Source organism: Lygodium microphyllum, chromosome 11 (genome assembly GCF_053477565.2).
Source record: "Lygodium microphyllum isolate KBCC chromosome 11, Lygodium_microphyllum_v1.1.10, whole genome shotgun sequence".
Lineage (NCBI taxonomy): Eukaryota > Viridiplantae > Streptophyta > Polypodiopsida > Schizaeales > Lygodiaceae > Lygodium > Lygodium microphyllum.
Genome location: NC_141145.1, coordinates 122,924,322 through 122,951,944, shown reverse-complemented (window position 1 = coordinate 122,951,944; position 27,623 = coordinate 122,924,322). Strand labels below are relative to the sequence as shown.

At 37.8% G+C, this 27,623-nt stretch overlaps 1 protein-coding gene and 1 pseudogene across 1 annotated transcript in view; both read left to right on the top strand.

Annotated features, from left to right (window-relative positions):
* LOC148029320 (FAD-dependent oxidoreductase family protein) overlaps positions 1–15,340 on the top strand; it is a 59,941-nt gene extending 44,601 nt beyond the window's left edge. The window contains exons 7-9 of the mRNA XM_087688097.1: positions 14,367–14,525; positions 14,610–14,698; positions 14,805–15,340. Coding sequence (XP_087544223.1) covers positions 14,367–14,525; positions 14,610–14,698; positions 14,805–14,930 — 374 coding nt within the window. The 3' untranslated portion in view covers positions 14,931–15,340. The remainder of the gene's footprint in view (positions 1–14,366; positions 14,526–14,609; positions 14,699–14,804) is intronic.
* On the top strand, positions 356–7,064 carry LOC148029321 (uncharacterized; annotated as a pseudogene).
* Positions 15,341–27,623: the final 12,283 nt, after the last annotated feature.

The following is a 27,623-nucleotide window of genomic DNA, read 5'->3' as shown; positions in this document are numbered from 1 at the left end:
TTTGGATAAATAAACATTTGCAAATGTTTGAAAAGAATGAAGTATGTTATGCATGACATACTTGTCTCGTCGGCCAAGTATGTTTCGGATAACATTCTTTGCAAATATATGAAAAGTATGAAAGTATGTTATTCATAACATACTTGTCTTGCCAAAAAAAAAAAAGTCCTAAGTGCCCAAAATTTTACGATTATATCATAGCGTCCCCATAGCTGCTGCGATTTAACCTTGTAGGGTCCAGGCAACTTGTTATCTAGCAAAATTGACTCTTGTAGGAAAAAACGACTGCTGTCCTGAAGCCTTTGTGAAAAGTGACAGTTGATTCCTCAACAATGAATTGAGGATTGTTGTCTTGGCAAAAACGACTGTTGTCCTGGGAAAAAATGACTGCTTTCTTGACTCCTAACTCCTCAAAAGTGATTGTTGAATTGCTATTTCCTACAGGCTGAACTGCTGCAAATTTTCACTGTGGAGTGCATGTTAAAACTACTGCTTCTCTAGTCTCAAATTTCAATCACTTTTTGCTCCAAGTTTGAAGGTTACTTTAAACACACTTCTTCAAAGTTTACTTCATTGGTGATTGCAGGCTGTAGCCATGGGAAGAAGAAAGAGATGTGAATGGGAGTATGTGACCGTAGTCAATAAACTCCAGTGTGGCATGTGCACGATGAGGTGCAATTTTTGTGCCCATGAATGGGATGGTGGTCCAACCCACATAAGAGCACATATTTTGGGCTTGAAAGGTTTTGAGGTTGAGAGATGCAAATGTTCTCTTGCTGATGTAAAAGAAATTGTGTGGTGATTGCGTATTGGACTTGTTGCAAGTGCACTAGGTGCAAATGTTGATGTTGAGGTTATCGATTTGTATGAGTTTGTTGATGCTTCCACAACTCCAAATGATGAAGGAGGTATGCCACATTCACAGGTGGTTTGTTCTACCAAAAAACAAAGACTTGGTGTTAGCAGTAGTTGCAATCTTGCATAGGCATGGGCTTTACAAGCATGAAAGAATGCAAACATGGTTGTCTGCAGATTCTTTTATGCAAAGGACATCGCAGAGTTTGAAGTAAAGCTTGTGTATTTTCAGACAATGTTGGAAGCAATTGGGGAGGTGGGCTCTAGCTATAAGCCCCCAAGTTATAATGCATTGCGGGGAAGTGTTTGCAGGATTATTAGATCATCTGTGAGTTTGTGCATGCTAGTTGGGTTGGGCACACTAGTCACTATATAGGCATTATTTTAGTGATTTTTTGTGTGGCATTTGTGGCATTTTATGCTAGTTGGCTAGCATTAATTGCTGGCTGACCAGCTGCCATATTTGGCATATTTTGGGCCTATTTATTCTGTGGCTCCTCCTCCTCCTCCCATTCACTCATCATCATTCTTCAGGTAGTCTTTTTGTTGGAGAGAGGAGCTAGTGCTGGTGCCCATGCAGTTAGTGACTCATTGTTGTACGCGTCATTCTTGTGTTTGGTATATGGATTCCGTTTCCCAAGCACATCTCTGAGTTCTCTTCTTTTGCAATGTTCTTCTATTTTCTTTCTCTTCTGTCTTGTGTTTAGCAGTTTTTTTCAGCACTTGTCTATTCTTCCATTGTTGCACCAATTCTGACATGGTATTAGATTGCAGGATCAATGTTCTTGCTGCTATTTTTCACAGGTTTTTCTCCCCTTGTTGATTAGGTCTGCATTTTTCAGACCGGCAACTTGCGTTTTCATCCTTGGCTCGGATTTCAGCCTGCAATAATCAGTTTGCTGCATTAAATGCTCCATCAGCTTGTTTTTTTCATTTTCTACTCTTAATCATGGTTGGGCGCCTGTTTGTTCAGGCTGTTTTTGCTGTTTCTAGCAAATTTTGACTGTTTTTTCTTCATTTTGCAGCAGATGGCCTTCGTTTCTAATCAGGTTTTTGATTGCACCACATGTGAATTCTCATTTTGTGAAGTCTTTGCTGTTGGTTTGGTTGTATTCCCTCTGTATACCTTCTATTCTCTATCTTCTCTTCTTATCCTCTCCCAATGGCTCCTCTGTGCACTTCTACAGATGATAAGTTACATGGACCTAGCTATCTTACATGGAGTGTTGCGATGAAAGCTTGGTTTGTGCAGAAATGGACTTGGTACATTCTCAGTAGAGCTATTCCTTGGCCCTAGCGTTCTTTTCCTCTTCCCAACGATTTTGATGAGGATAACCATAAGGAAGCTGTGCTTACATGGGATTTTGATGATGTACGTGTGTATTCTACATTACTTTGGTGTGTTCCTAAAAAAACTTTTATTGACAGTTACCTCCTGTAGGACATGATTAGAACTATGGTCGAAGCTTTAGATGATGTACGAGATGCCTTCCTCCATGCGTGCTGTGACCTTTATGGACAACTTCAACAAATGAAGTTTGAGCCGAAGGACACCATTCAATCATTTTTACTCCATGTTACATAGGTATAGGACTAGCTTCGACACATGCAATCTGCCTTTCCCGAGGGACATCTAGTGGAAACGGTACTCTACAAGCTCTCCTCGGAGTTTGATGGAGTAACGAATGCTTTGTGGACACAGATATTCTCACGACTGTGAGCTTTACACATATGCTCTAGATACTGCTTGAGCATGAGCCTTGAGGCATCTTTGCGTCTATAAGGGAGGCTTTCGTCTCATTATGGAGGTTCTAGTGAGATTTTTATAGCTTCCGAGATGGGTGACAGGAATAAAAAGTCGAAGGCCCATTGTTATCATCGTGGTAAGAAGGGATACTTGCGGAAGGATTGCAAGGAGTTAACAGCCTTGTAGAAAAAGAAGGAGAAGAAGAAGAAGTGGAATGGAGACTCCTTCGATGAGTCATCCTCTTTCTTAGACTCCGACTCCGATTCTATTGCCAAGAGAAAGTCCAAGGCGCAACAGGGATCCACTTCTTCAGATTGAGGGAAGGGCTTGACTGCCCCTTCCTTTGATGCTTTTTAGTCCAGGTGATGTGGTCATTCCTTACGACTCTCTAGTGCTAGAGAGGGAGTGTGAGAGGGTGGTGAGATGGGGTAGCTGAGCCTCATCTATATAGGTATACAGGTTGTCACAGTCTTGTGGAGGGAGGTATGTCACAAGACTGTGACAACTATTACCTTTTTTGTTGATTTCTCTATTGCATACTTTATTTGGTTTTTCGTTTTGGAAGGATCCCTCTTAAAATCTAAACGCCTGAGTTGCATGGCCAGTATGTGAAACGGACAGGAATGTCTAGTGAGTCAAGACTGGACAGCTAAGGTCCAGTACAAGTCTGGAAGAAACTGATGGCACTGTAGATTGACAAGCCTGGAAGAGACTTGTGAAAGTGTGTATGGACAAGTGTGCTGAAGAACTAGCTCGGAAGAGACTAGTTCAAAGTGAAGATGGACAAATGTCCAAGAGATTAGTCCATGTGGGGTCATCAGTGAAAATTCACTTTCAGTTGAGCTACATTATAAATTTGGATGTAGCCATAGTTTGCAAAGATGGTTAGAAGACTAGTGGGGATGCAATGGAAGCAATTCCTAAAATTTAGGAAGTTACTATTTTTGGACCCTAGAATCTGTTCGCGTCATTATTTTCGTTTTTGCATGAGGATTAATCTTCTGGTCTGTGCCGAGGTCAAATTTTGCACCGAGGATGGAGAATTTTAGACCGGAAGGCTAGAACGGGAAATACCTTTCAGTGCTGCCATTTGGCACAAATTTGTGCACTTACCTCTTTAAAGAGGGGCTGGCGTGCAGTTTTTTTGGGTATTGGGGGCTCATTTGTGAAAGGGAAGATGGATAGCTGCAGATGGAGAGCTATTGAGAGCTGGCCTACCTTGTCTAGGATGCACAGAGGGTTGAGCTTGCTCCCTACTTTCTCTTTCTCTTCCCCTGATATTTATGGATATGCCTCAGTTGAGGGCCTTTCTTCTGATTCATGTATAATTGTGTGGGAATATGTTGTTTTCGCATGAGGCAAGAGCCTCCTTTCTCTAGGAACAAGATCAGTTGTTTGCTGGCACCAAGCAGGAACAAGTGAGGGTGGTAACCTCACCAAGCAAGTGTCTGAAACAACACCAAGTCAGTACTGATTTTGGACTGTTTAGAGGTTATTTCAGAGCCCAATTGATGTTAGAATCAAGGGGCATTTGGCACAGAAGTTGGAGAACAGTACAGGGAACAATGTGAGCTGAAAACAGGTTTCAAAACAGGTACGGACCAGTAATTACAATGGGCTGAACAGTACAGGGAACAGTATGAGCTGAAAACAGGTTTCAAAACAGGTTTGAACCAGTAATTATAGCGGGCTGAAACGGTCAATTCTGCACTCCAACCAGAAGTTTCAGACTTGGGTAGAGTTTCCCCTCCTGGTCAACTTGTTTTGGGTCAGTAATTGTACTGTTATGCTACCTAATTTTCACCCAGAATAGGTGAAAGACAGCCCATTGTACTTTCTCTCTATCTAAAAATAAAGAAATACCACAAGGGGCGCCTGACTTAGGGGCCAACAGGGTGTCTGTGTGGCAACAGGAGCATTCTAGCTTCCTATATTTCTTCTTGATTCTGTGTCTTTAAGTTCAGGTAAAGTGGGCGACTGTGAATTGGGTGAAAGCATTTATATATTTTGGTTATACACTACCGCCCTTTCAGTGAACAGGCCGGTTACATAGGTGCATAGGTTTTAGAGAGGGACATCCTTGATGCATTGACCAAAGTTTGACAAGTTCAATTCATGGAGCTGGGATTGACATCCAGGTTCATGATAAGCTGGTTATTTGACAGAGAGCGGGATTGGCTCCTAGTTTGAGCTTACATGAGGAAACTCTTTGGGGGTCTTGGCCAAAGGTGAAGAATCCACGGTCACATATGTTCAGATGCATTTTTGCTAGGATGGTCTTGTATGCTCTCGTGAGACATTATTGATAGACACAGAGATCTGTTGTGATTCTTCTCTATTTTCAAGCCTTGATATAGTCAACATCGACATTAGATTCTCTTCGAGGCACCTTGGTGGTGGCCTGATCATCCAATGCTTGGGTATCCATGGTTCTACTCTGGTGGTTCTATGTTGTATGGACTGTGATGAGTCATTATAATTGTATCATTGTATTGTGTCAGTTCACCCATAATTTGAGAGAGGGTGTTAGCAGGATTGTCAGCTCATGTGTGAGTCTATGCATGCCAGTTGGGTTATGTGCACTAGTCATTATTTGAGTGATTTTTTGTGTGGCATGTGGCATTTAATGCCAATTGGCCAGCATTAAATGCTGGTCGACCAGTTGCCATAATTGGCATTTTTTGGGCCTATTTATAATGTGGCTCCTCCTCCCATTTAGTCATCATCATTCTTCAGGTGGTTTTCTTGTTGGAGAGAGGAGCTAGTGCCGGTGCCCACACAGCCAGTGATTCATTGTTGTATGTGCCATTCTTGTGTTTGGTATATGGATTCCATTTCCTGAGCACATTACTAAGTTCTCTTCCTTTGCAGTGTTCTTCTATTTTCTTTCTCTTTTGTCTTGTGTTTAGTAGTTTATTTCAGCATTTGTCTATGCTTTCATTTTTGCACCACTTTTGACAGAAAGAGAGTTGTTGGAAGAAGTGAAATGCATTGACAAGGATTTATATGGTGTGTGGGAGAAATGGAAAAAGTATGGATGTACTATTGCATGCGATGGATGGTTAGATAATAGGCGTAGAGCTATTATTGATGTCATGGCTACTTACATCCATGGCACTATCTTTCTAAAGTCTATTGATACTAGTCGCCACTACAAATTAAGAGAATATATTTTTAGTGTTTTGAAAGATATAATTTTGGATGTGGAGCCAAAGAATGTGGTTCAGGTATGCATGGATAATACATCTAATTGCATTGTTGCTGGTAACTTAATTGAGCAAGAATGGCCTTTCATCTTTTTTAATAGACGTACTTGCCATTGTTTGGACTTGCTGTTTGAAGACATTGGCAAAATTCACCGGATTGGACTAGTCTTGGAGCAAGGCACAAAAATTGTGAGCTTCATCACAAAAAGACCAACCATTCTTTCTTTGTTTGGAAAGTATAGTCAAAAGGAGCTTTTGAAGGCTGCTACCACCAGATTTGCATAGCTTTTGAAGGCTGCTACCACCAGATTTGTATACATGTATATTGTGTTGTCTAATTTGTTGGATCCCCGAGTGTATAATGACTTGCGAAGAATGGTTCTAGGCCCAAAATGGCAAAGGCTTAAAGTTGCCCGTACAATTAAAGGCCAGGAGATTGCAGCCATAATTTTGGGACCCATGTTTTGGGAGAATGCAAGGCTGATTGTGGAAATTTGTGGCCCCATCTTAAAAATATTGTGGCTGATAGAGAAGATGCCATGATGGGACTGATTTATGAGCGCTTACAGATCGCATGGTAGAGAAGATGGAGTCTTTGAATGATGTGGATTCTGCAAGATTCAATGAAATTAAAAGTTTTGCATTGATCATTGGAAGATGATGCATTCACCATTGCATGCAACAGTCTATATTTTGCATCCTCTATGGCAAGGAAAAAACCAAGAGAGTGATAAAGAGGTGAATAATGGATGGATGGAGGTAGTGCAACGGTACACAAAGTATGATTTGGATCTACAAGGTGTGATCATGGATGAGCTTTATGTATATAGGTTTGAGTGTGGTTCCTGTTCACATGCAATTGCACAGGAGGAAAAGTGATGCATGGTTGGAAGCTTTTGGTGCTAGCATCTCAAATTGCAACAACTTGCTTTTCGGGTTCTATTTCCAAGGGAGTTGTGCATCCCCTTGAGAAAGGAATTGGAGCAATTTTTCACTTATACACACAAAGAGAAAGAAATAAGTTGAAGCCCTCACATATAGAGAAGTTGGTCTACATACATACTAACTTGAGACTTGTGACAAAGATAAAGGATAGGGCTTATGAGAAGATGGAGGTGACATTGGAAATAATCAACAAAGAAAAAGATGATGATAGGTTGATTGCTTTGCAAGAGCAACAAGAGGAAGATGAGAAGATATGCACAAAAGCCTCAACTTTCCTCGAAGAAATTTTAGAAATTGGAAAAGTTGACTAAAAATCCCCAAATTTCTTGACATGGAGTGTGAGAAATTGATTTTTTTTTGAAATTAGATATGAGACGAGAAAGACGGATGAGAAATTACAAAAATTTGGAAAATTAGGGTTTTTGCGTTTTTTCTTAGATCGGCAAAAAATGGTGGGTAGGGCTGAGAAAATGGCGAGCAAGGTTGAGAATATTACGAGTAGGGCTGAGAGAGGCTATGTGTGTAGAGTTAAGTGTAAGACTACATATGGGATTGCATGTAGGCTGAAAACAACGGTAGCACCTGCTCCAAAACAACAACTTCTCTTGCTCGGGCTGTTGAACGTTGGCTAGCTGCAGCAAGAACTTGGCAGAGCAGCACTTGTTGACTATGGTTGTTTAAGATCCGCGCATAGAAGCTGCTCTGATACCAAATGTTGGAAATGGAGGAAGAGAGAAAGTGAGTACAAGACAATGAGCAAGAGTGGGTAGTAGTTCCACACTCAAAAGATGCTAGAATGATAGAATGAAAGTACAATAGGTCTTAAGTAAGTTAGACCTATGCCTAACTTAACTAGAGTTCATTTAACTCTAGAACTAACTCTAGAAGTGGTGACACAACGTATTAACGTCCGTAGAATTGGAAAATTCTCATAGAAAATCCATTTAGAAAGTTGCCAAGTGGCAAACTTTCCCATCAATTGAGGGAAAGGTTGTGGGAGGCTGTTGGAAGATCATTCCAACCATTTTGGAGGCAAAGGAAGCTGTGAGAGACTAGGGATGTGCTGCTGGTTTGACTTTCAACCATGCAGGACCGGCCCAAGGCTAGGTGACAATAGGGGGAGGGCTTTTGGCTGCTAGCAATTGGTTCCTTGGCCCAATCTACAATTAGCAACAACATTCCAGCCAGTGTTAGCTGTAGGTGACCACATCTAGTGTAGTCCTGGGAGTGTTGGCAGTAGCTACAACGCTTTTCTCGTGATACAAAGCAGAAATTTCTCTCTCATCTACAGTCATTCCCTCAACCTTTCTCAGCCATTTACAATAGATCTCAGCCATAGAAGGTGGATAGCAAAACATTTGTTGTCGTAAATCCTAATTTATAGTAGGAATTAGGGTTTAGCAGCTACCTCGGGTCCTGTGCAAGAAATTGAAGGCTCAATACTTGAAATTAGAAGTTGGAATTCGAGGAATTGCTAGAGATTTCAAGAAGCCAGCCATCCCAATTGGACTTGGATTAGATTTGACCAGCCAAGGGTCAATTGAAGGGTGAATCAAGGGGGCAAACTGATAAGAAGACTTGTTGGTTGTTTATGACAGCAAGAGGCATTGGAAAGTGAAGGAGATTGGAGCAATCTTAGTGTACTTCATCCAATTGCAATACAAGTTAAATAGGTCAGCCTTCATTGATTCAAAAATTAGCCACTTGTTGGAACGATGGATACGTTTGACAGCTTACTGTCTTAGTTTCAGCATAGTGCACCTGAAAATGGTCATTTCCAGCCACCTATTGATGGGGTACAGCAACAAAATCAGCCATTATGGCCTGAAAATCAATAGCTCGAAATTCAACCCATTGATTAGGATATTGCTGAGGATGTTATTGATCGTGAAAGGGTTGCCATTCAAGAAACAAAAATGTTCCTAGATGGCTGTTAGACACGTTGTGGGATAACAAACAACATGTTCCTTTTCTTGGCAAAGCTAAGGTAGCCACTAGGCATGCTCAATCTCATCTTGTTGCACAGGCACTTGTTGCTACATGTAAGAAAGAGCCCATTTCTTTTGATGATTCTGTTCAAAGTGAGCGTTGGATGTTAGCCATGGTGTTAGAGTTGGATTCTATATATAATACACAAAAATGACGCATGGAAGTTATGTGACTTGGCTCTTGGTAAGCATGCTATAGGTACAAAGTGGGCTTAGAAATTGGGGGGCGGATCTGATGGTACCATTGATGCCTACGAGGCATGTCTCATTGCCAAAGGGTATACCCAACAATATGAGATTGAATACCTTCAGATATTTACTCCATAGTTACTTGGAACGGGGAATGAGAATGGGAATGGGACCCCTTGGAACGGGGGGAACGCCCAAGGTTGGGTAATTGGAACGGGGGGAACGGCACATGTCTTAAGTGCCCCAAATATGCCTTGCATGACCCAAAATTACCCAAAGAATGTCCCTCTAATTGCCCCAATACCCCTCAATGCTCCAAACTGTTCCAAGTGTCCCAAAATTGACTTGATTATCCCCATAGCTCCAAATTGTCCTGAATTGCCCCAGTTATCCCAATTTCCCTTGAAATTAGACAATATAAATGGATGATTACCTTGGAATTGAGGATTTGATTGTGATTTGCAAGAGTTGATAATGCATCAAATTTGAACTTTGCATGGACTCTTGGTTGGCTTGTGGGTTGTCTTGACACTTTGAATCTTCAACCACGGAGAGAGAGAGAGAGAGAGTGTGTGTGTGTGTGCGTGTGTGTGTGTGCATACTAGGGAATGGAGATGGGTGAACATGTGGTAGGAGTGTGACACAAGAAAAAAGAAAAAACTGGAAAAAATGTCAAATTTTTGGTCAACAAGCTTGGAAAAGTCGTTTAAAACAAGGAATGGCAGGCAATGGCCTTGGGAACGGCAAGGAACATTCCTTGGCCGTTTCTCCTTCTCAGAGGGTTTGGAACTTGTTAGACCCTTTCTACTGGCCGTTCCAACCATTCCTTGTTTCTATGGTTTACTCCCCACTTCATGTATGACCACCATTCGAGTATGCATATCAATATGGGATTGACTACCGTGAGATGTGTGCATCCACTTCATGTATGGCCACATTTTGCAATGTTATTGCTATGGTTGTCCATTTAAATTGATATGTGTATCAGTTGGATGTGAAGACTACTTTTTTAAATGGTGATCTTGGTGAGGAGGTTTATGTCACTCAACCTCTTGGCTTTGTTGAGAAAGGCTCGGAGAGTAAATTGCGGTGTTTGCTTAGGGCTCTATATGGTTTGAAATAGGCACCTAGGGCATGGTATGAGAAAATGCATGTATATTTGATTGCTCTTGGCTTCAATAATTCAGACATTAAAAGCATACTTTTCATTTGTAAAGATGGAAATAATCTCTTGATTGTCATTCTTTATGTGAATGGTATGCTATTAACTAGATGTCATGAAACACAAATTGGAACCTTAAAAATGCTGAATTGCAACATGCATTTGATGTTTGAGATTTTGGTTACTTACACTACTATCTTGGCATATAGTTTGTTGCAGTTGAGGGGGGCATTATTTTGTGGCATTCTAAGTACATTGGGCAGCTCCTTGAGTGTTTTCGTATGGAAGACTGAATGCTTATCTCTATTGCAATTGAGATAGGCCACAGGTTTACACTTAGGATAGAGGATATTCGTTTGATGCTTCTCTCTAACAGCAAGCTATTGGATGCCTATTATATTTATGTAATACATGGCCGGATATTTAGTTTGGAGGCTCTTAGTTGGCATGCTTCATGCATAGTCTTGGTACTACGCATTGATAAGCAATCAAACGTGTCTTTTGGTATTTTGAAGGTGATATTGGGCCTCTTCTATCCTAGATGCACTTCTCTTTGCTTGCATGCATTTATAGAGAGGGATTGGGCTGGTGGTTTTGACACACGAGTATCACTTGTGGTAATTGTTTCATGCTTGATCATTCATGTAATACTTGGTTGAGCAATAAGTAGTCTACAGTGGCCACATCCAGTTTGTGAAGCTGAATATAGGGAAACATTTACAGCTACATTGGAATGTGTATAGTTCAAAGACTTTTTGATCAATCTTATTGTGGGACAATTTCACTCCTACCTAACTGATAGTTAGAGTGCCATGGTAGTTGGAAGAAAGCCAAAGTATCATGCTTGCACTAAGCACATTGAGGTGCATTATCATTATGTCAGAGAGAGGCTCCATGCAAGGGAGATTGACTTGGTTTATGTCCCTTCACAGGAAAACTTGGCAAATGTGTTTACAAAAGCTCTCTCTAGAGAGAAGTGTGAGGCCTTTCGCAAGGCTTTAGGCTTACTGCCACACTTTTTACCTTCTAGTTGGAGAAGGGTTTTGTCCCTGTGTGAACACTCGCCATTAGTGGGTGTCATACTTTAGTACCTTAGGGATTGTACTTACCATTATCATTCTCACATTAGTGGATGTGACCTTCTAGCAACTCTCTCCTCTCTTGTTGTCCACTTGTTCATTGTGACTGTGTGTGTGTGTGTGTGTGTTGTTGAATCTTTTATTGTGTTCCTCCTTAGATTTGGTGTGAATGCTCCCTTATCCATGGGCACTTTTCACCTTTTAGTTGGAGAAGGATTGTTTTTGAGCGTGAATACTCGTCGGTGGGTGTATTACTATAGTACCTTAGGGATTGTACTTTCATTATTATTCTCACATTAGTGGATGTGACCTTCCCAATCAATGGATATCTTTACTACCGAGATCACCTTTGTATTCCAAAGAGTTAGGATGTTAAGGCCAAACTCTTGTGGGAAGCACAAGATAGCCCCATAGCTAGACATCTCAGATATGCAAAGACTCTTAATGTTGTTTGTTAAGAATTATTATTGGCCAAGTATGAAGGGAGATATATTACGGTATGTGATCTAGTATCAAACTTGTCAAAGGTGTGAAGAAATATCCTAACACGGAAACATAAATGAAAGCGTATGACAAAACATAAATTCAACAGAACACAATCAGGGTTAGGGTAACTTAGAGACAATGAACACAGTGGATATCTGAATAAATGATTGAATACTAAATATACAATGCTCATGCAGCAAACAAACCATGCAAGAATGAAAACTATACCCCGAACTTGTGTCTCGACCAAGGTAGAGGTTTTGAGCGGAAGAGTGTGTCGTACTCTTGACGGATCCCAAAACGCAACAAGGCAGCCTCTAGAAGTTAGACAACAGCAAACATAGTAGTGTGTGGTGCGAGATCGATGTTGGATATGCAAAGGATAGAGAAAACAGAAAATGCAGATTTTGATGATGACGTGGACTGTTAGGCAGCAGCTGGGAAGACCAAATGCAGCCTTTTGATGATGTGTGAGTGTAGGGTGGCAGCTGGAAGGGCCAAATGCAGCAATGTGAATAGTTGCCAAGCTGAAATCAGCAGTAAACGCAAAGCAGTTGGTCACTAGGCTGATGTGCAGCCACTTGAGGTGTAGAGGAGAGCATGTGACAGCTCTAGGGGGTGTAGACTGCGAAGGGGAGGCTGGAAATAGGCACCAGATTGATGTAGACAGCAAAGGGCAGCTTTGGCTGAGATGTCCTTCACGAATGGGATGTGGGTAGTTAAGCTGGAGGACTTGAAACTTGCAAAATCGATATTGGGCTGAATGGAGGGGAGCCTACCTATTTATAGAAAGTTTCGGGACCTTGTACCGTGCACCGTTTTAAAACTCTCTTGAACTTCGCACCATTTTAGGGTTTTCATTAATTAAGCATTTTTGGGGCTGTTTAAGTGGCTAATTCAGCATGTAATGTTTATGTTAGCTCAACAAAAGGGTCAAGGCAAAAAGAGTCGATATGCTTGGAGAGCTTCAGCCTCTCGATATTTTGCAAATGAAATAAGAATCTATAAGCATGGACTTTGTAGTCATATTTCCCACGACTGCCAATGGGTATAATTCTGTCGTGGTAGTTGTAGATAGGTTAACTAAGGTTGGTCACTTGATTCCGGTCAAGACTACTACAAATCCTTTGGTTGCACAAATCTTTATTGAAGGCATACTTACGCTTCATGGATTGCCAAAAAGCATAGTTACCTATAGAGACTCCAAATTCACCTCAAATTCTGGACCCTCTTTCTCTAGCCATCAGAACCCAATTACTTTGGAGTATTACACCTATTAATGGCTGCCTTGGGACTGCCACTTGCTCATCTGGATCATCTGGATTTCAGCACCTCTGTGCTCCTCATCTCAGCCCGCCATTTTCAGTCAATATGTGCCACATTCTGGTGCTGATGTACAGCTCTGCTAATTTTGGTTTTGGAGACCCTATCCTCAATTGGGATGGGAAAGTTGCAGCCATTCTGCGAGTTTGTAAGAGTATGGTTAAGAGCAAGCAAAGGAGGTAGGGAAGGTTCTGTTACAGTTGCTCTTATCATGTCCTGCAAGAGGTTGAGAGTCCTCTAGAGGCACAAGAGGACTCTAGAATACATAGTGCAAGACTTCAATGGCTAAAGTTGTTGAGCATCCTTGCATTGGTTTCTTCGCAAGTACTACTCTGTAAAGGATACTCTGCCTAAGGTGAAGCTGACATCTTGCAACAACAATAGCAGCTGGCTCATTGTTGTGAGTGAGTTCAGAAGAAGAAGCTCATTGGTGTTTGGCTGCAATGGAAAAAGTAACTGTCAAAGTGTGGAGGCTACTCTCTTTGCTAGGGTCAGTTTCTTCTTTTGGAAAGTGGTTGTGAGGAAGCTTCCTACTAGAGATAGACTTAGTAAATGGGTCCCTGTCCCACCTTTTTGTCCCGATTGTCACTTGAAGGAAGAGGATTTTTCATCTTTTAGGGGAGTGCAGAAGTGTAAGGGTGATTTGGAAGAAAATACAAGCTTGGTCTGTGGCTACTGGTTTTCATGATAGAGTTACTTGGAAGTAGAGCAATAAATGCAGCCTTTGTTCTTTTTTGGAATATATCAGACGGTTGGTTTTGATGGCTCTTTGGGATGCTAGAAATCAAGTGGTGTTCAAGAATATCCCCTGGGTTATGGTCAATCCCAATGACCCTTTTTGCAAGGTTTCTCTTGGATTTCAGGCTTATCTGTTGTTGGGAAGGATGGTTCAGCTAAGGCCTTGTATTTCAAATTTTGCTAGTTCTGTTTAATCTGCTGGTTTTCACAGCTGCGATGTATCTATTACCTCTCTAATACATAGAACTGCAAAAACAGAAAATCAATTGGTTAGCTATTGATGTATATTCATGAGTACATGGTGCATTACTTCACTGAACTTTCCCAAGGAACAGATTGTATATGCATTGTAACAACAATTCAAATCTTTGTGCATAAGAACGGTGCGTGAAATGGAACCATAGTGAACATTCACCATGGAATTCTTAATTTTCAGGCATTTAACGGTATTTTGAAGAGTTTTTGGTAATTGTGGAACTTCCGCATCGAAATCTGTTGTGCATGATGGCGTTTTTCTCTTACAGTTCTTTTCTTTTATAGACAGTTTATGCTCCTTTGTTATCTTTTTGCTTTAAATGTGAGGGGTAGATTTTTGATGTTTCTCTCTGTGTTTTTTGCATGTTGGCGACGTGCTAATGCTGACAAAAGGTAGTAGCAGGCAGTTTGCAGGATTTGATTTTAATCTGCAGTATGATGTCATGGAATCCATTCTGAAAAGGGTTACCAAGTTCTTACCTGTTTTGGGAAGCACCCATTTGGCTGAGGCATTAAGAGAAGGCACAGTTCGAGTTGGCCATCGACCTTACGGTACGATTGTGCTATTTGTGCTTTGCTTATTGGGACATATGAAACATACTAATTCACAAACCATTGCTACATCCTCATGTACAGTTCCAGATGGTCGACCAATGATTGGTAAAATTCCAGGTTTGGAAGGTATTCTGTTAGCAACTGGGCATGAAGGCGAAGGCCTCTCTTTGGTATACTCTCTGTCTCTTTCTCTCTGGAGTTAAAAAACTTTTTACCAATGTTTTGTAGGAAGGGCATCATCAGCCTTGATGAACAAATGTCATATGTTTCTTGCAGGCCTTAGGGACTGCAGAGATAGTGGTAAACATGCTGCTGGATGAAGAGCCGGCTGTTGATCCTTCTCCTTTTTGTCCAGCTGAAAGGCTTGTCCCTCCTCCAAAACCTATAGAAGCTGTGCATTAGTGTTGTAAAAAGTTCACGATTCCTCATTATCACATCAAACATGGCAGCTGGATTTGGAGCGTCTTTCCGTACAGTTAACCCACTTCAGTAACTGGAGTCATGTGACACGACTATAATAACCACTACTTAAACTTTGTTTGCCCATCCCTTTCTCAAGATGGCAAGGTAGGGATTAAGCAGCAATCATATGTCCACTCAAAGACATGAGGTAGTTTGCAATTAATTTTACCAAATGTTTCTCAGATAGGAGTCAGCAGGTGGCGTTAGATAGAGCAGCTCTATCTAGCATCGACTTTGATTAAGGTTGCATCCAACTAGAACCTTGCGTATAGTACACAATTTATGGTCCACTCCTTTTCTACAAGGGCTTTGAAAAGCAAAATTTGAGAAAGGGTTTTACATTTTGAGAAGATGTCAAATCTATCTATTATATATTGTAATTGAAAGACATACAAACTAAAACATAAGCTAAAATATATGTTTGGTATAAGATTCCATGTCTCATATTTCTTGGAATGGAAAAACTTGATGACAAAGTTTTGTATTGCCCAACTTCTAATCCAATTTTATATGGAAATTTGCAAGGAATACAAGCATACCAAGCACTAAGTGTCACCTAATGCTCACAAGCTCCTAAGCCTAGATGGTAATTGTCCAATGCTCCCTAGTTTTCATCTCTTTCCATTACACTCTCTCAGCATTGCTCTGGTGCTTTACATCGGTATTCTCTTGGTGCTTTGCATGGAAGTTTAAAGCACTGATCATAGTTGCCTTTGTACATCATACGGTACCATAAGTATCTATACGGTTTCATACAATAAAATAGGCCTTCTTTGGCTACTGCGACTATCGCGTTCACCCGCGTCTCCCCGTGTTTTACTTGCACGTGTGTCTTGCACGGCTCTTGTTTTGGGGGGGAGGGGGGGTGTTTGGGAATCCTTGGATACCTTAGCTCACCCTCGTGTCTAGCTATGCACTCCTCCCCTAGCCCCCCTTCGAATCCATCTAGCTAGCATCCATGTTTGACTCTTGACCACTCTTTCTTTGATTGTTTGACACTTCCCTTATCCACAAAAGGTGTCTCTCTCCTCCATGCTTCCACACCAATTCAACAAGCATTTGCCATTCTCATCTACCTCTCTTGAATCTTGAATTGATTTGTGATTCGTGAAGCTCAAGCCACTCTCACTCACTCCTCTTTTCCATATCCTATCGAGGCTCAAAGCCTAAGCTTCTTTCATCCCATCTCTCTCTCGCTCTTTCAACTTTAAAGTTTATCCCAATCTTCTCCCTCTCTTTCAATTCACTTTCAAGTTTCAAGGGTCAAGACTCACGCATCTCGCTCTTCCTCTCATCCATTTACTTGGGTCTTTCCATTCGTCATTGGCATCATGACTTGTGAGAAGCACGAGGCCTTTCATTTGTGCACGATCCATGTGGAGAGGGTCACAAAGAAGTCCAACTCCTACCATTGACATGCAAGTATTGTGGGAAGCACTATACAAGTGGTGTAACTCACCTCCAATATCTTTCCAAGATAGGGGGGCAAGTTGCTTCATATAAGAAAATCTCTCAAAACATTGTGGATGATCGGATGTGGACGTGTCTTCAACCAATATGAGTTAGGTCTCCACCATTGGTAGTGGGGACTCCACATTCACATTCAGTTATGGTAAAAGACAATGTGGAGGCTCATGTGGCATTGGAGAGACAATCCTCTCTCTCTCAAGCTCCCAGTCATGTGCGTGGATCGATTGTCTCTCTTAGAGAAAGGCAGTGACTTATAGACATTGAAATTGCACTCACAGTGATTGAGTGTAATCTTGCATTCAATATCCTAAAGTTGGAGTAATAGAAGATGGTAAAAGTCATTGCCAATGTGGGTTCAAGTGAAGGATGGTGGACCAGTGTCACATATGACATGAGGATGAAAAAGATTGATGAAGAGAAGAAAAGGATTCATAGAGCCCTTGATCGTATTCGGGCAACATGGATAAAATATGGTTGCTTCGTTCTCATTGATGGATAGAGTGATTGTAAGAAACGAGGTATCATCAACATACTCGTCTCATGTCCACTTGTTTGCGGGCTGTAGATACCGATAAGAGGGGGAGGAAAGTGATAGGCATATTCATCTATCGTCATATTCGACAAGCTATTATCGAGGTATACATTGTCTTTTAAATTTGTTTCACTTTTTCTCATTATGATTTATGCATAACTATCTTTCTATTCTCTCTAATATCTATCTCGATTTTCTCTTTTTCCCTGAGCCCCAATCCCCATCTCTATTCATTCTTGAATCTTGAAAGTTGAAACTTCAAAGGTTTAATTCTCTCTCTCTTTAATCTCTAAGTATTATTACTTGTAATTTGTGGTTATAGGTGGGCCTCTTGAATGTGGTGTAAGTTGTTATTGACAATGCATTGAATTGTTAGTGTATGGGTCTTTTGCTTGAGGTTGAGTTTCCCACGATTATGTGGACTTCATATACAAGTCATTGTTTGGACTTACTGATGGAGGACATTGGAAAGCTTAAGTGGGTGAAGATGATGGTCCGTAAAGCTATATTAGTTGTCACCTTCATCGTAAAGGTAGAGGTGCTTGCAATGTATCGTGAGCATAGCACACTTGAGTTGAAGAAGCCCTCTTCAACTTGGTTCACTTACATGTGGTTATTGCCGAAGTGCCCTTATGAGGTGCGGTCCACCTTATGCCAACACCTTATGCCAAACAGTGGTGTTCACTCTATGGAATGAGGCGGATGAGCATGAGACAGAGAATGCCAAAGCCATCATTAGGGGAGTTTTAAGGTCTTGTAAATGTTTTTTAGGAGATAGAGAGTGCTCTAAATCAATAGGAGCAAAGTCTCCATAACATAACTTTCATTTAAAAAAGAGCAAAAAATCATTTTACAAAAATATATATACATAACACTATTACTAATTTGTATTATCAATATCTATTTTTGGTCTCTTATATTCATAATTATGATATTCTTTGCATTAATGACATATAATCTCGATCACTTTTATTTAATGATATATTTGGATTAATTACTAATGATCTAAATTCAAATTAGTAAAAAGCTTGGCACTCATTTTTTTCTCTCCTTTCTTTTCTCTCTTGTATTTTTCTTCTTTGTGGTAGCTTAGTCCTCTCTCTCTCTCTCTCTCTCTCTCTCTCTCTCTCTATACCATGGATATTGAAATTCGACCAACAAGGCGTCTAAGCTCCCAAATCACATCCATATAAGTGTTTAACTCATTCTAAATAAATGAAAGATGGATTTTTACTATCATTAGCAAAGGCAGTTGGATCACTATGTATCAGGTAAAACGTGGGAAAAGATGAAGATATAAGAGCTCATTTGTTTCTGCTTGGAAGGGTAGAATTTGAGATTTCAAGCTTGGAGTAATAAGAATAGCATAAAAGAGATAATAGTGCAACATGTATTTATGCATAGAGAGCTATATTTAAAACTTGAAAGTTCAAATCTTCCAATGCATTGATCAAATTGTAAGAATTTAATTCTTAATACATTTTTTTGAACTTGGTTTAAAATTTTTCATTATAACATTTGTTTATTTTGTAGATGTCTATCCCTTTAATATTGAGGAATGACGATTGATCAAGTCCATTATTGATGTTATACGTTGTTCGATTAGAGAAAAAATATATAAATGTAGAAAGAAGACAAAGCTTACAGAGAATGAAATATTTTTTATGACCATTTTTATATTGTTCCCATGTAGCATAGCCAATGGTGGGGATCAATATCTTCTTTTCCTTTGTAAGATTTTTCAAGCTTTGAGTGGTCTTTGTCAGGTCCAACTACTACTGAGAGCTATAGATGTAAAATCTTTTTTGAGATATAGAGAGTATTTAATCCTAATATCTCAAGTAGACTAAGCAAAGTTATTTTGTTTATATCTATTAACATATTTATTAATTTCATTTCTAATGCTGAGATAAGAAGATCAAAGGCTATGCTTTCATTGAAGAGACTAACATATGATCATGTCATATAATTTGTTGATGAAGGATATGATACTAAGACAATGAAAAATTATATATAAGATAGATCAAGACTCTATAGCTTATAAATATATAGTTGTTACTCAAAATTTTATCCTTAGCTTTTATTATAGTAGATGGCATTATGTTGGTGGTAGTTTGGTTGCTTTAGATCAAAATCTTGATAATTTTAGCAAAGATCCTATAGTAGATCTTAATGTTTGGTTCAATGAGAAAATTATTGTAATACTAAAGGTTAAATCATCATGTATGTTACATCAAGTGAGGATGGATTTACAAAATAAAGATATTAAACTATCATGCTTTTTTGTGTTTTAACATAATAACAAACAAGTTTTTATATTATATTATGTTCACTTAAGTGTATATTTGATTTTACTTCTTGATTAACAAATATTTGTAATATATTTTTTGTAAATATCGAGGAGAGAAGAATATACAATGTAAAGATATTAAAGAAAAGATATCTTTACTATTAATATCAAATACATGTATAAATTTTGTGTCAAATTTTTATCAGTTATTTTCACGACTTATACACACAAGGGCTTACAAGCAATGAGGCAAAGCTACTTTTTTCGAGGATTTTCTTAGGAGAAGGGACATTCTTTCTAGGAGTCATTTCCTTTTCCTTGATGCTTTGGTTGCCTTAGGTGTTGAAGGTATAACTTCACCTATCTTTATGATCTTTGCTATTATATATCAAATATGCTTACTTGTATAGTAATTCCTTGAAAATTATTATACATTTACAAGAAAATATTTTTAATTCATTGTTATTTTTTACAATGGACTATTTTGCAATGAACCTCTATCTTAAAGTTTAGTATCTTTCATATGACCTTTATAAGTTTATCGTCATTGAGATAAATAAACTTAACCAATCTTTTGACATTTGCAATTACTTTCCAGCCCACAAGAGTGACTATCATCCTAATGAGGACACTACAACCAACAATATAAAGCAAAACTATAAAACTTATTTATGGTAGTTTATAGAGTACATTTTCTTATTATATTTCAACCATATTATTAAAGAGCTTACTACAACTTGTCTATATTGCATTGTTGCAAGTAAATCAAAAGATATGGGAGACTTTTTCTTTAGCACTTTAATCAAATTTTTTACAGCTTTGTATAAAAAAGATAATAAAATTTAGAGTACTTGTAAAAAAAGATCAAAATATTTAGAGTATTTGTAAAAAAAAAATAAAAAATATAGGAGACCCTAGATTATATAACTTATAACTTAGCATTTCCATGGCTTCCTTTCAAAGAATCGAGAGGAAACATTGATTATCCCACACAGTCTATTCCAATTAGGTTCGAATGAGAATTGAAAACAATCATACTTTAATAATTTAGCAAAATAAAATGTTATAAAATCTAATAGAATATCAAGTTACTTACTTTTCATTGTATGGAATTAAAAAGAGCTCCAGAGTGTCAAAGTCGATTGGATTGAACCAATGATCAAATGCACTTGCATCAAGCTCACTTCTTATATAGTATGAGATAGATGTATTAAGAACCTTAATTTTTTGTTGTATATCAAAGGGTAGCTCATGCATTACACACCTAGCAAAGGAATGGAGATAGAAAGCATAAACATGAAAAATCTATTGCTAAAAAAAATATAGTAAGTAAAAATAAATTTAAATATATTATACCTCATCCCAACAAGAACAATAGAGTCATTTACTTCTCTCATTTTATTCTTGAGGATCTGAACACAGTTAGAGTAAAAAAATAATATATCAAATCTTTTGTTAATATCACTAGGTAAAAAGCAAGAGTCATTGAAGCCCTTAGAATCAACCCTTTCAAGGCAAGGGTAGATAGCTCTTTTTCAAAAGATGGTAGTTACTCTGCTTCCTTTTCTTCTGTTTTCTTCCTTTTATATTCTCTCCATTTATTTGTCTGCTCTTTTGTGGCACTTTTCTCTTTCTCATGTTGTCTAATGTCTTTTTCATGGGTGACATTTTTAATCTTAGGACCTAGATCACTTTTCTTTTTTCTATATGGAGACACAATTAAAATATTGAAAGTCTTCTCACATCAAGAAGGGAGATTGACTCAAGGATCTTTGAAAATTTGTATCTCAACCTCTTAAGAATTATGATGTCTTTATCCATAAGCGTAAACCAATGTGCGTGAGCAGCACATATATAGGAATCTTGAAAAAACTTAATAAAAAAATTTGATGTAGTGTCCTAGATGCAATTGAGAGCTATTCTTATCTATCTAAAACTATCAAGACTATGCTTGTCACAAATTTCTCTAACAAGCCTTTGAAAGGGCAGTTTTGGAATTGTATTATCAATAGCTTTCATTGCACTTCTAATCTCCTTTAGGCATCTAACATGACGTAAAAAATTTCTCATTGGCTTTGATTTCCTTAGAAGTTTAGAAGGCTTGGAGGACTAATGGATCTTTAAAGCAAGGCCTCTAGGATCAACTTTTTGCTTTTTTGCAGTAGACTTAGTTCTAACCATGTGAAATCTCTAAAAAAAACAAAAAACTCAAAATTAGGATAACAAATAAAATGTTGATATAGCCAAGGAATTTATTCATCCATAGTTGTTAGCTTGATGTATGCCATAGTTGCTACATGTCTTTACATTACCTATGCAATGGAAGTGGTTAGCATGTATATGACAAACTCTAGCAAAAAGTATTAGAAGGCAATATAGAGTATCATGAGATACTTGAATGACACTAGTGCTTTGCTTCAAAGTGCATGGCAATATACTTGCATCATCTGACAAATGAAATATAAAATGAAGACCTATCCATGAGAGACAGCCACCGTTTTCACGTTTCATATATTGAAAAATAATTTTTGATTTTATTTTGAAGAAAATTCGTAAACAGAAAATGATATAGAACTAGCCAAGATCTGTCAAAGAAAATTACATCACTATAGAAAAATAACAACTAGCCAAGATATGTCAAAGAGAAAACTACATTATTATAAAGAAAACGTCTTCTGTTTAGCCCATGACTATAGAAAATGCTTCATCAAACCACTCAAACATGTATTTTAGCTAGCCTAAGTGCATTATGGAACTTTGTGGGTGATGAAATCTTACATTGTGTGCTGGGTATTGAAATTTTTTGCCTTGTGATGACTTTGTCTCTTGTGCTGGTGAAGTCAAAGCAAGAAAGGAGATTAGTGGTTTGAAAATTCACTTTGTGGTTCGAAAATTATTTTAAAAAGGACATTTCCTCAAAGTATAATGAGCAATTTACTCCTCCACACGTGTGGTGTGAAACCTTTGTTACCTCGGAACTTATTCCATGTGTCACTGGTCTTTTCAAATGTTATGGCCCTTTAATGACATTATTTTTTAGGTGAAAGAGAAGATTTTTGAGCCTTCTTTTTCTAGTTTGAATATAGCATTTTCTAGTTAGTGCACGGTACCTTTTGAGCGAGTTCCAATGTGACCATTTATAAATAAGTACATGTTGTGAAGCCAATTCAGACTGTTGTTTACATACTCTTCTTCTATGCAATTTTTTTCATCTCCCACAACCATACACCTTGCGCATTGTAAGCCAAGAATACACCTACTCTTAACCAAACTGGTTCATGCTCACAAAGCAATACATTTCTAAGGTAACAAACTTCTATTGGTCCCTTATGCATAGGCATTGTGATTTATTTTTAATTTTAGCGGAAGAAATATAAATAATTGAATAATTTAATTTAAAGATGTACAAGAAGGAGTTCATCTTTACTTTGTGTTAATTTTTCCCATTGTTGAAATGTATATTTTGTCCCATGAAATGTGATAAGACTCCAAAAAGCTCATCTGACCTCTGTAATCACATTTCATAAGTCAACTCATAAATTACGAATGTCGGATGAAACATGAAAGCAAATCAAAGAGAACATTGAGCATATCTCTAATGTAGTTTAATCTAGATGAATTCATCTAGATTAAACTACATTAGAGATATGCTCAATGTTCTCTTTGATTTGCAAGAGCTCTTGAAGGATCTTGAAGACAAATTGAATGATTATAGGGAGTGTTATGATAGACATGTGCATGGCCTAGAGATTGAGGGATTTATCCATTACAGTGATGCAGTGGAAGCTACCAATGCAGGTAGAACAACTTTGCAAACAAGGTTTAGCCTCATTGATGAGGAATTCAAGAAGTGGAAAGCAGATTGCGCTTTTGATTAGGATCATCATCAATGTCTTATTGCCCACAAGGATGTTGGATTTCTTGTATATCTTTAGTATATGGACAATTCTTCTTTAGATACTGGTGCATAGATCGGATGCTATATGCGTGTGTAGCAAGCGCCGGAAGGTCCCCAAGAACAAAAGAACTCTACTTTTGCATAAAAAACAAGATAGAAGACTTGCACGACATGAAGCAAAAGACTAATTGGGTACAATCTCCCCCCATGCCTTGTGTGAGCGCTCCACAAAGCATGTATTTGATATATTATTCATCTCCAACCTCCAAAAATAGCCCAATTTACAATTAGCACACTTTAGCTTTTGTGTTTTCTTTTGTCCCACTAAAGAATTAAAGCGATTGGGCGCCCAAAGAGTCGGGCTGTGCCCAAATACAATGTCTAATAACAAATATTTAAATCGTGCGTCCATTGCACATACAAAATAATAAATAAATGTCAGGCGCTTCAATAAATAAGCGCATCAAAATAAATATTGGCACCACATCTAAGATGCACGTCCATAAAAAATGATAATTTCTTCTAAATGGCTTGAATACATGCTATTACCCAGTGCTTCCCAAGGCAACCGGTGCTTGCTCTACATATCAACTGAAGCATTCACAATTGTTAAAAAATAATAAAATTAAACCGACAAAAGTGAATACCTAGTAATCTTCAGCTACAAAATAAATAAATTGGTTAGAACTCAATTCTAACCTTAATTTATTACGAGTGTGCACTCTAAACTCATAAACACCCATTAATTTAAATATTTATTTTATGAAATCACCCGTTATGGAATCACCCACTTGCACATTAAATTAACAAGATGCCCGAAAAGGATAGGTGTCCCCATCGACTTTTCGCACAAGGAATCCACCTTGTGTATGAGCCCCAGAAACAAATATAATTTTATAGAATCCACCGCAAAACCTCACAAAATCCACCGTGGAATATGCCTCCTGGCATCATACCCCCGGGGTGGGATAGCAATTGTCCTCAATTGCTATTAGCTCAATGTGGAGCCAATAGTGAGGGGTAAGCACTTAGGTCTCGAGCGTGCATCCATTGGGCCTCTTCAATAGGATGATTTTTAAACTTAACCAAATATCTAGAATATCTATGGCCAGTTCTAGTGGTCATAAAGTCAGTATCTAGAATACTTTTAGGTTCAAGGATTTCAATTTTTTCTTCTAGCAAAGGAGGGTTTTCATAGACAAGATGTACATGTAATTGGCCTCTAAAAGTTGTAATAAACTAATATGAAAAGTGTTGTGGATTTTTCAGTGTTGTGGTAATTCTAGTTTAAATGCATTGTCATTGATTTTGTGAATGATCTTGAAAGGTCCATAAAATCTAGGGGCTAACTTTACAACAGGGTGTTTGTCAACACTTTGTAATCTTCACTTTTCAATACGTAACCAAACATAATCATCAACTTTGAAATTCATAGCTTTTCTTTTCTTGTTGGCTTGTTTTGTGTATGATTCCTGGGCTTTCCCAATCATATCTTTAACTTCATAAAAAATAGTAACACGCATGTTAACAATATCATCAGCAGCTTGAACTTTGTTTGACAATAGGTGTAGGTAATCTATATCCATAAATAATTTCAAATGGTGCTTTCTGTATAGCTGTATGTGGTATGTTATTGTATGCAAACTGAAGTAAATGTAAATGTGTATCCCATATTTGTGGTTTTGAAATTGTGTATGCACACAAAAGATCTAAAATTGTACTGTTAGTAGCTTTTGTTTGCCTATTTGTTTCAGGATGAACTGCAGATGAAAAATCAATCTTTGTTGCTAAATTAGCAAACAAAATAATCCAAAAATTATTGCAGAATCTAGAATTGTGGACAGAAATAATAACTTTTGACAAAACATGATGAGTGAAAATAGTTTTCAAGAACAATTCAACAGCTTGAGATGCAGTTAACGTTTTCTCGCACGGAATGAAATATGTTTGTTTGCTAAACCTATCAACAATAGTCCAAATCATATCATGATTATTTTTAGTGTTAGGCAAACTAGTGATAAAATCCATTGAGATCTGTTTCCATGGTTGTTCTGGAATTGGTAAAGGCATTAATAAACCATAATGTTTACCATGGTGTCGTTTAACTCTTTGGCAAATTAAACATTTAGATACAAAGTTAGATACATCAGATTCCATGTGTGGCCAATAAAAATATTCAATCAGTGTACACAAAGTAGAAATAATTCCTCTATGGCCTTGGTATGGGGGACAATGAATTCCATGCAAGACAAATGATCGAAATGGAACAGTTACACATAATCTTTTTTCATAGAATATAAATCCATCAGCGTAAGACAATTAATCAATGGAAATCTAGTTATTTGCAACTAATTTATTTCAATCATCTTGAAAATTAGAGTCTTGGTCGTAGGGATCTTTCATAGGGAGAAGAAAGTCAAAAGATATCACAAAGATATTATGAATAGTTGGTCTTCTACTTAAAGCATTAGAAACAACATTCTCTTTTCCGGGTTGATATTGTATGAGTGGATGAAAACTTTGAATAAAAGGAGCCCATTTAATGTGTTAGTCAGATATTTGTGGTTCACTAATAAGGAGATGTTTAATGCTTTATTGGTCAGTTTTGATCATGAATTCAGATCCCATTAAATAGTATTTCTATTGACGTAAAGCTTGTACTACAGCTAGCAATTTCTTATCATAGGTAGAATACTTAAGTTCAGAGGGTTTAAGTTTGTAGCTAGAGTAGGCTATGGGATGGGAATCTTGCACAAGGACTGCTCCTATTCCAGATCCACTAGCGTCAATGACTACTAGGAAAAATGGTTTATTGAAGTCATGTAATTGCAATACAGGAGCATGAGTTAAAGCATGTTTCAGTAAATCAAAGGACTTTTGTTGATTGTCGGACCAATGATACATAATGCCTTTAATAATTTTGTCAAAGGTAATGTAAGTAATGGAAAAATTTTCACAAATTTTCTGTAAAAGTTAGCAAGACCTAAGAAAGAACGTAATTCGTGCACAATTTTAGGTATGGGCCAATTCAAAATTGCTTCCATCTTTTTAGGGTCAACTTTAATACCTTCAGATGAAACAATATGTCCTGGGTATTCAATTTGTGTTTGGAAAAATTTACTCTTTTCAGGATTAGCATATAATTGATTCTCTTTCAATAATTTGAAAACCAAAGGTAAATGTTCATAATGCTCGTTTTCATTCTTACTAAAAACCGATATGTCATTAAAGAAAACAATGACACAATGCTGATGCTTCAAAAATATGCGATTCATCATACGACTGAATGTGGCTAGTGCATTAGTTAAACCAAAAGGCATAACGAGGAATTCATAGTGTCCAAATTGTGTTCTAAATGCAATTTTGAAAATATCAGATGTGTCCAATTGTACTTGATGGTATCCATATTTAAGATCTATCTTGCTAAATATTGCAGATCCTTGTAGTTTGTCCATAAGATCATCTACCCTAGGAATCGAATATCTACTCTTAACAGTGATCTTATTTAGGGTATGATAATCAATGCACATCTTATAGGTATTGTTTTTCTTCTTTACTAATAGGACTTAGGTGTACCAAATGCAGAACTACTAGGTCTAATGAGTCCTCGGGTTAACAATTCTTCAACTTGGACTTGAATTTCTTTTTGTTCAATTTGGTTATGTCTATACGGTGCTTTACATGGTGGTTGTGATCCAGGAATTAGATCTATTTTGTGATCTTTGGGACGTATAGGTGGTAAGATAGCAGCAAAACAATCTTGAAATTGTGAAAGAAATTGTGTGTGCTTAGGATGCATTTAATTTTCTTTAGCTTCAATTTCATTCACCCATATTAAGTAGGATTTGCTATCTTTTCGTAATGCACGTTTAGATTGTGTATGACTAAGCAATAGAAAATTATCGAAAGTGTGCATACTATGCAATGTGATTTGTTTCCCATTAGAATGAATCTTCATTGAATGTGTGGAATAATCTATATTGGGATTGTACTGATGACACCAAGGCATTCTTAAAATAATATCACTAGATTGTAAAGGCACAACTAAGAAATTTCTACATTCAACTTAGTCACTAATTTTAATTTCTAAGTCATGCACTTCTTGTGTTCCATTGCATCTAGTGCCTAAGAATGCAGCCTTGATGCGATAACGAGTAGAAACAATATGTAAATTCAATTCTTTGACCAATTTTGCAGAAATAAAGTCATGTATGCTCCCATCATCATGTAAAATAGTCTTTTCCTTACCATGTACAAGACATTTCATTGTTAATAAAGAATGGGAATTTGGCATACTTGGTAAAGTATCTGAAGTAGTACCAATATGGTCATCGTCTTCTGTGAAATCTGATATTTCTTCATGTTCTTCATCTTATGTCGCTCCCAAATAGTTGATATGAACAGTTGGCTTTTTGGATTGACAATTCGCTGCTAGATGTCTAG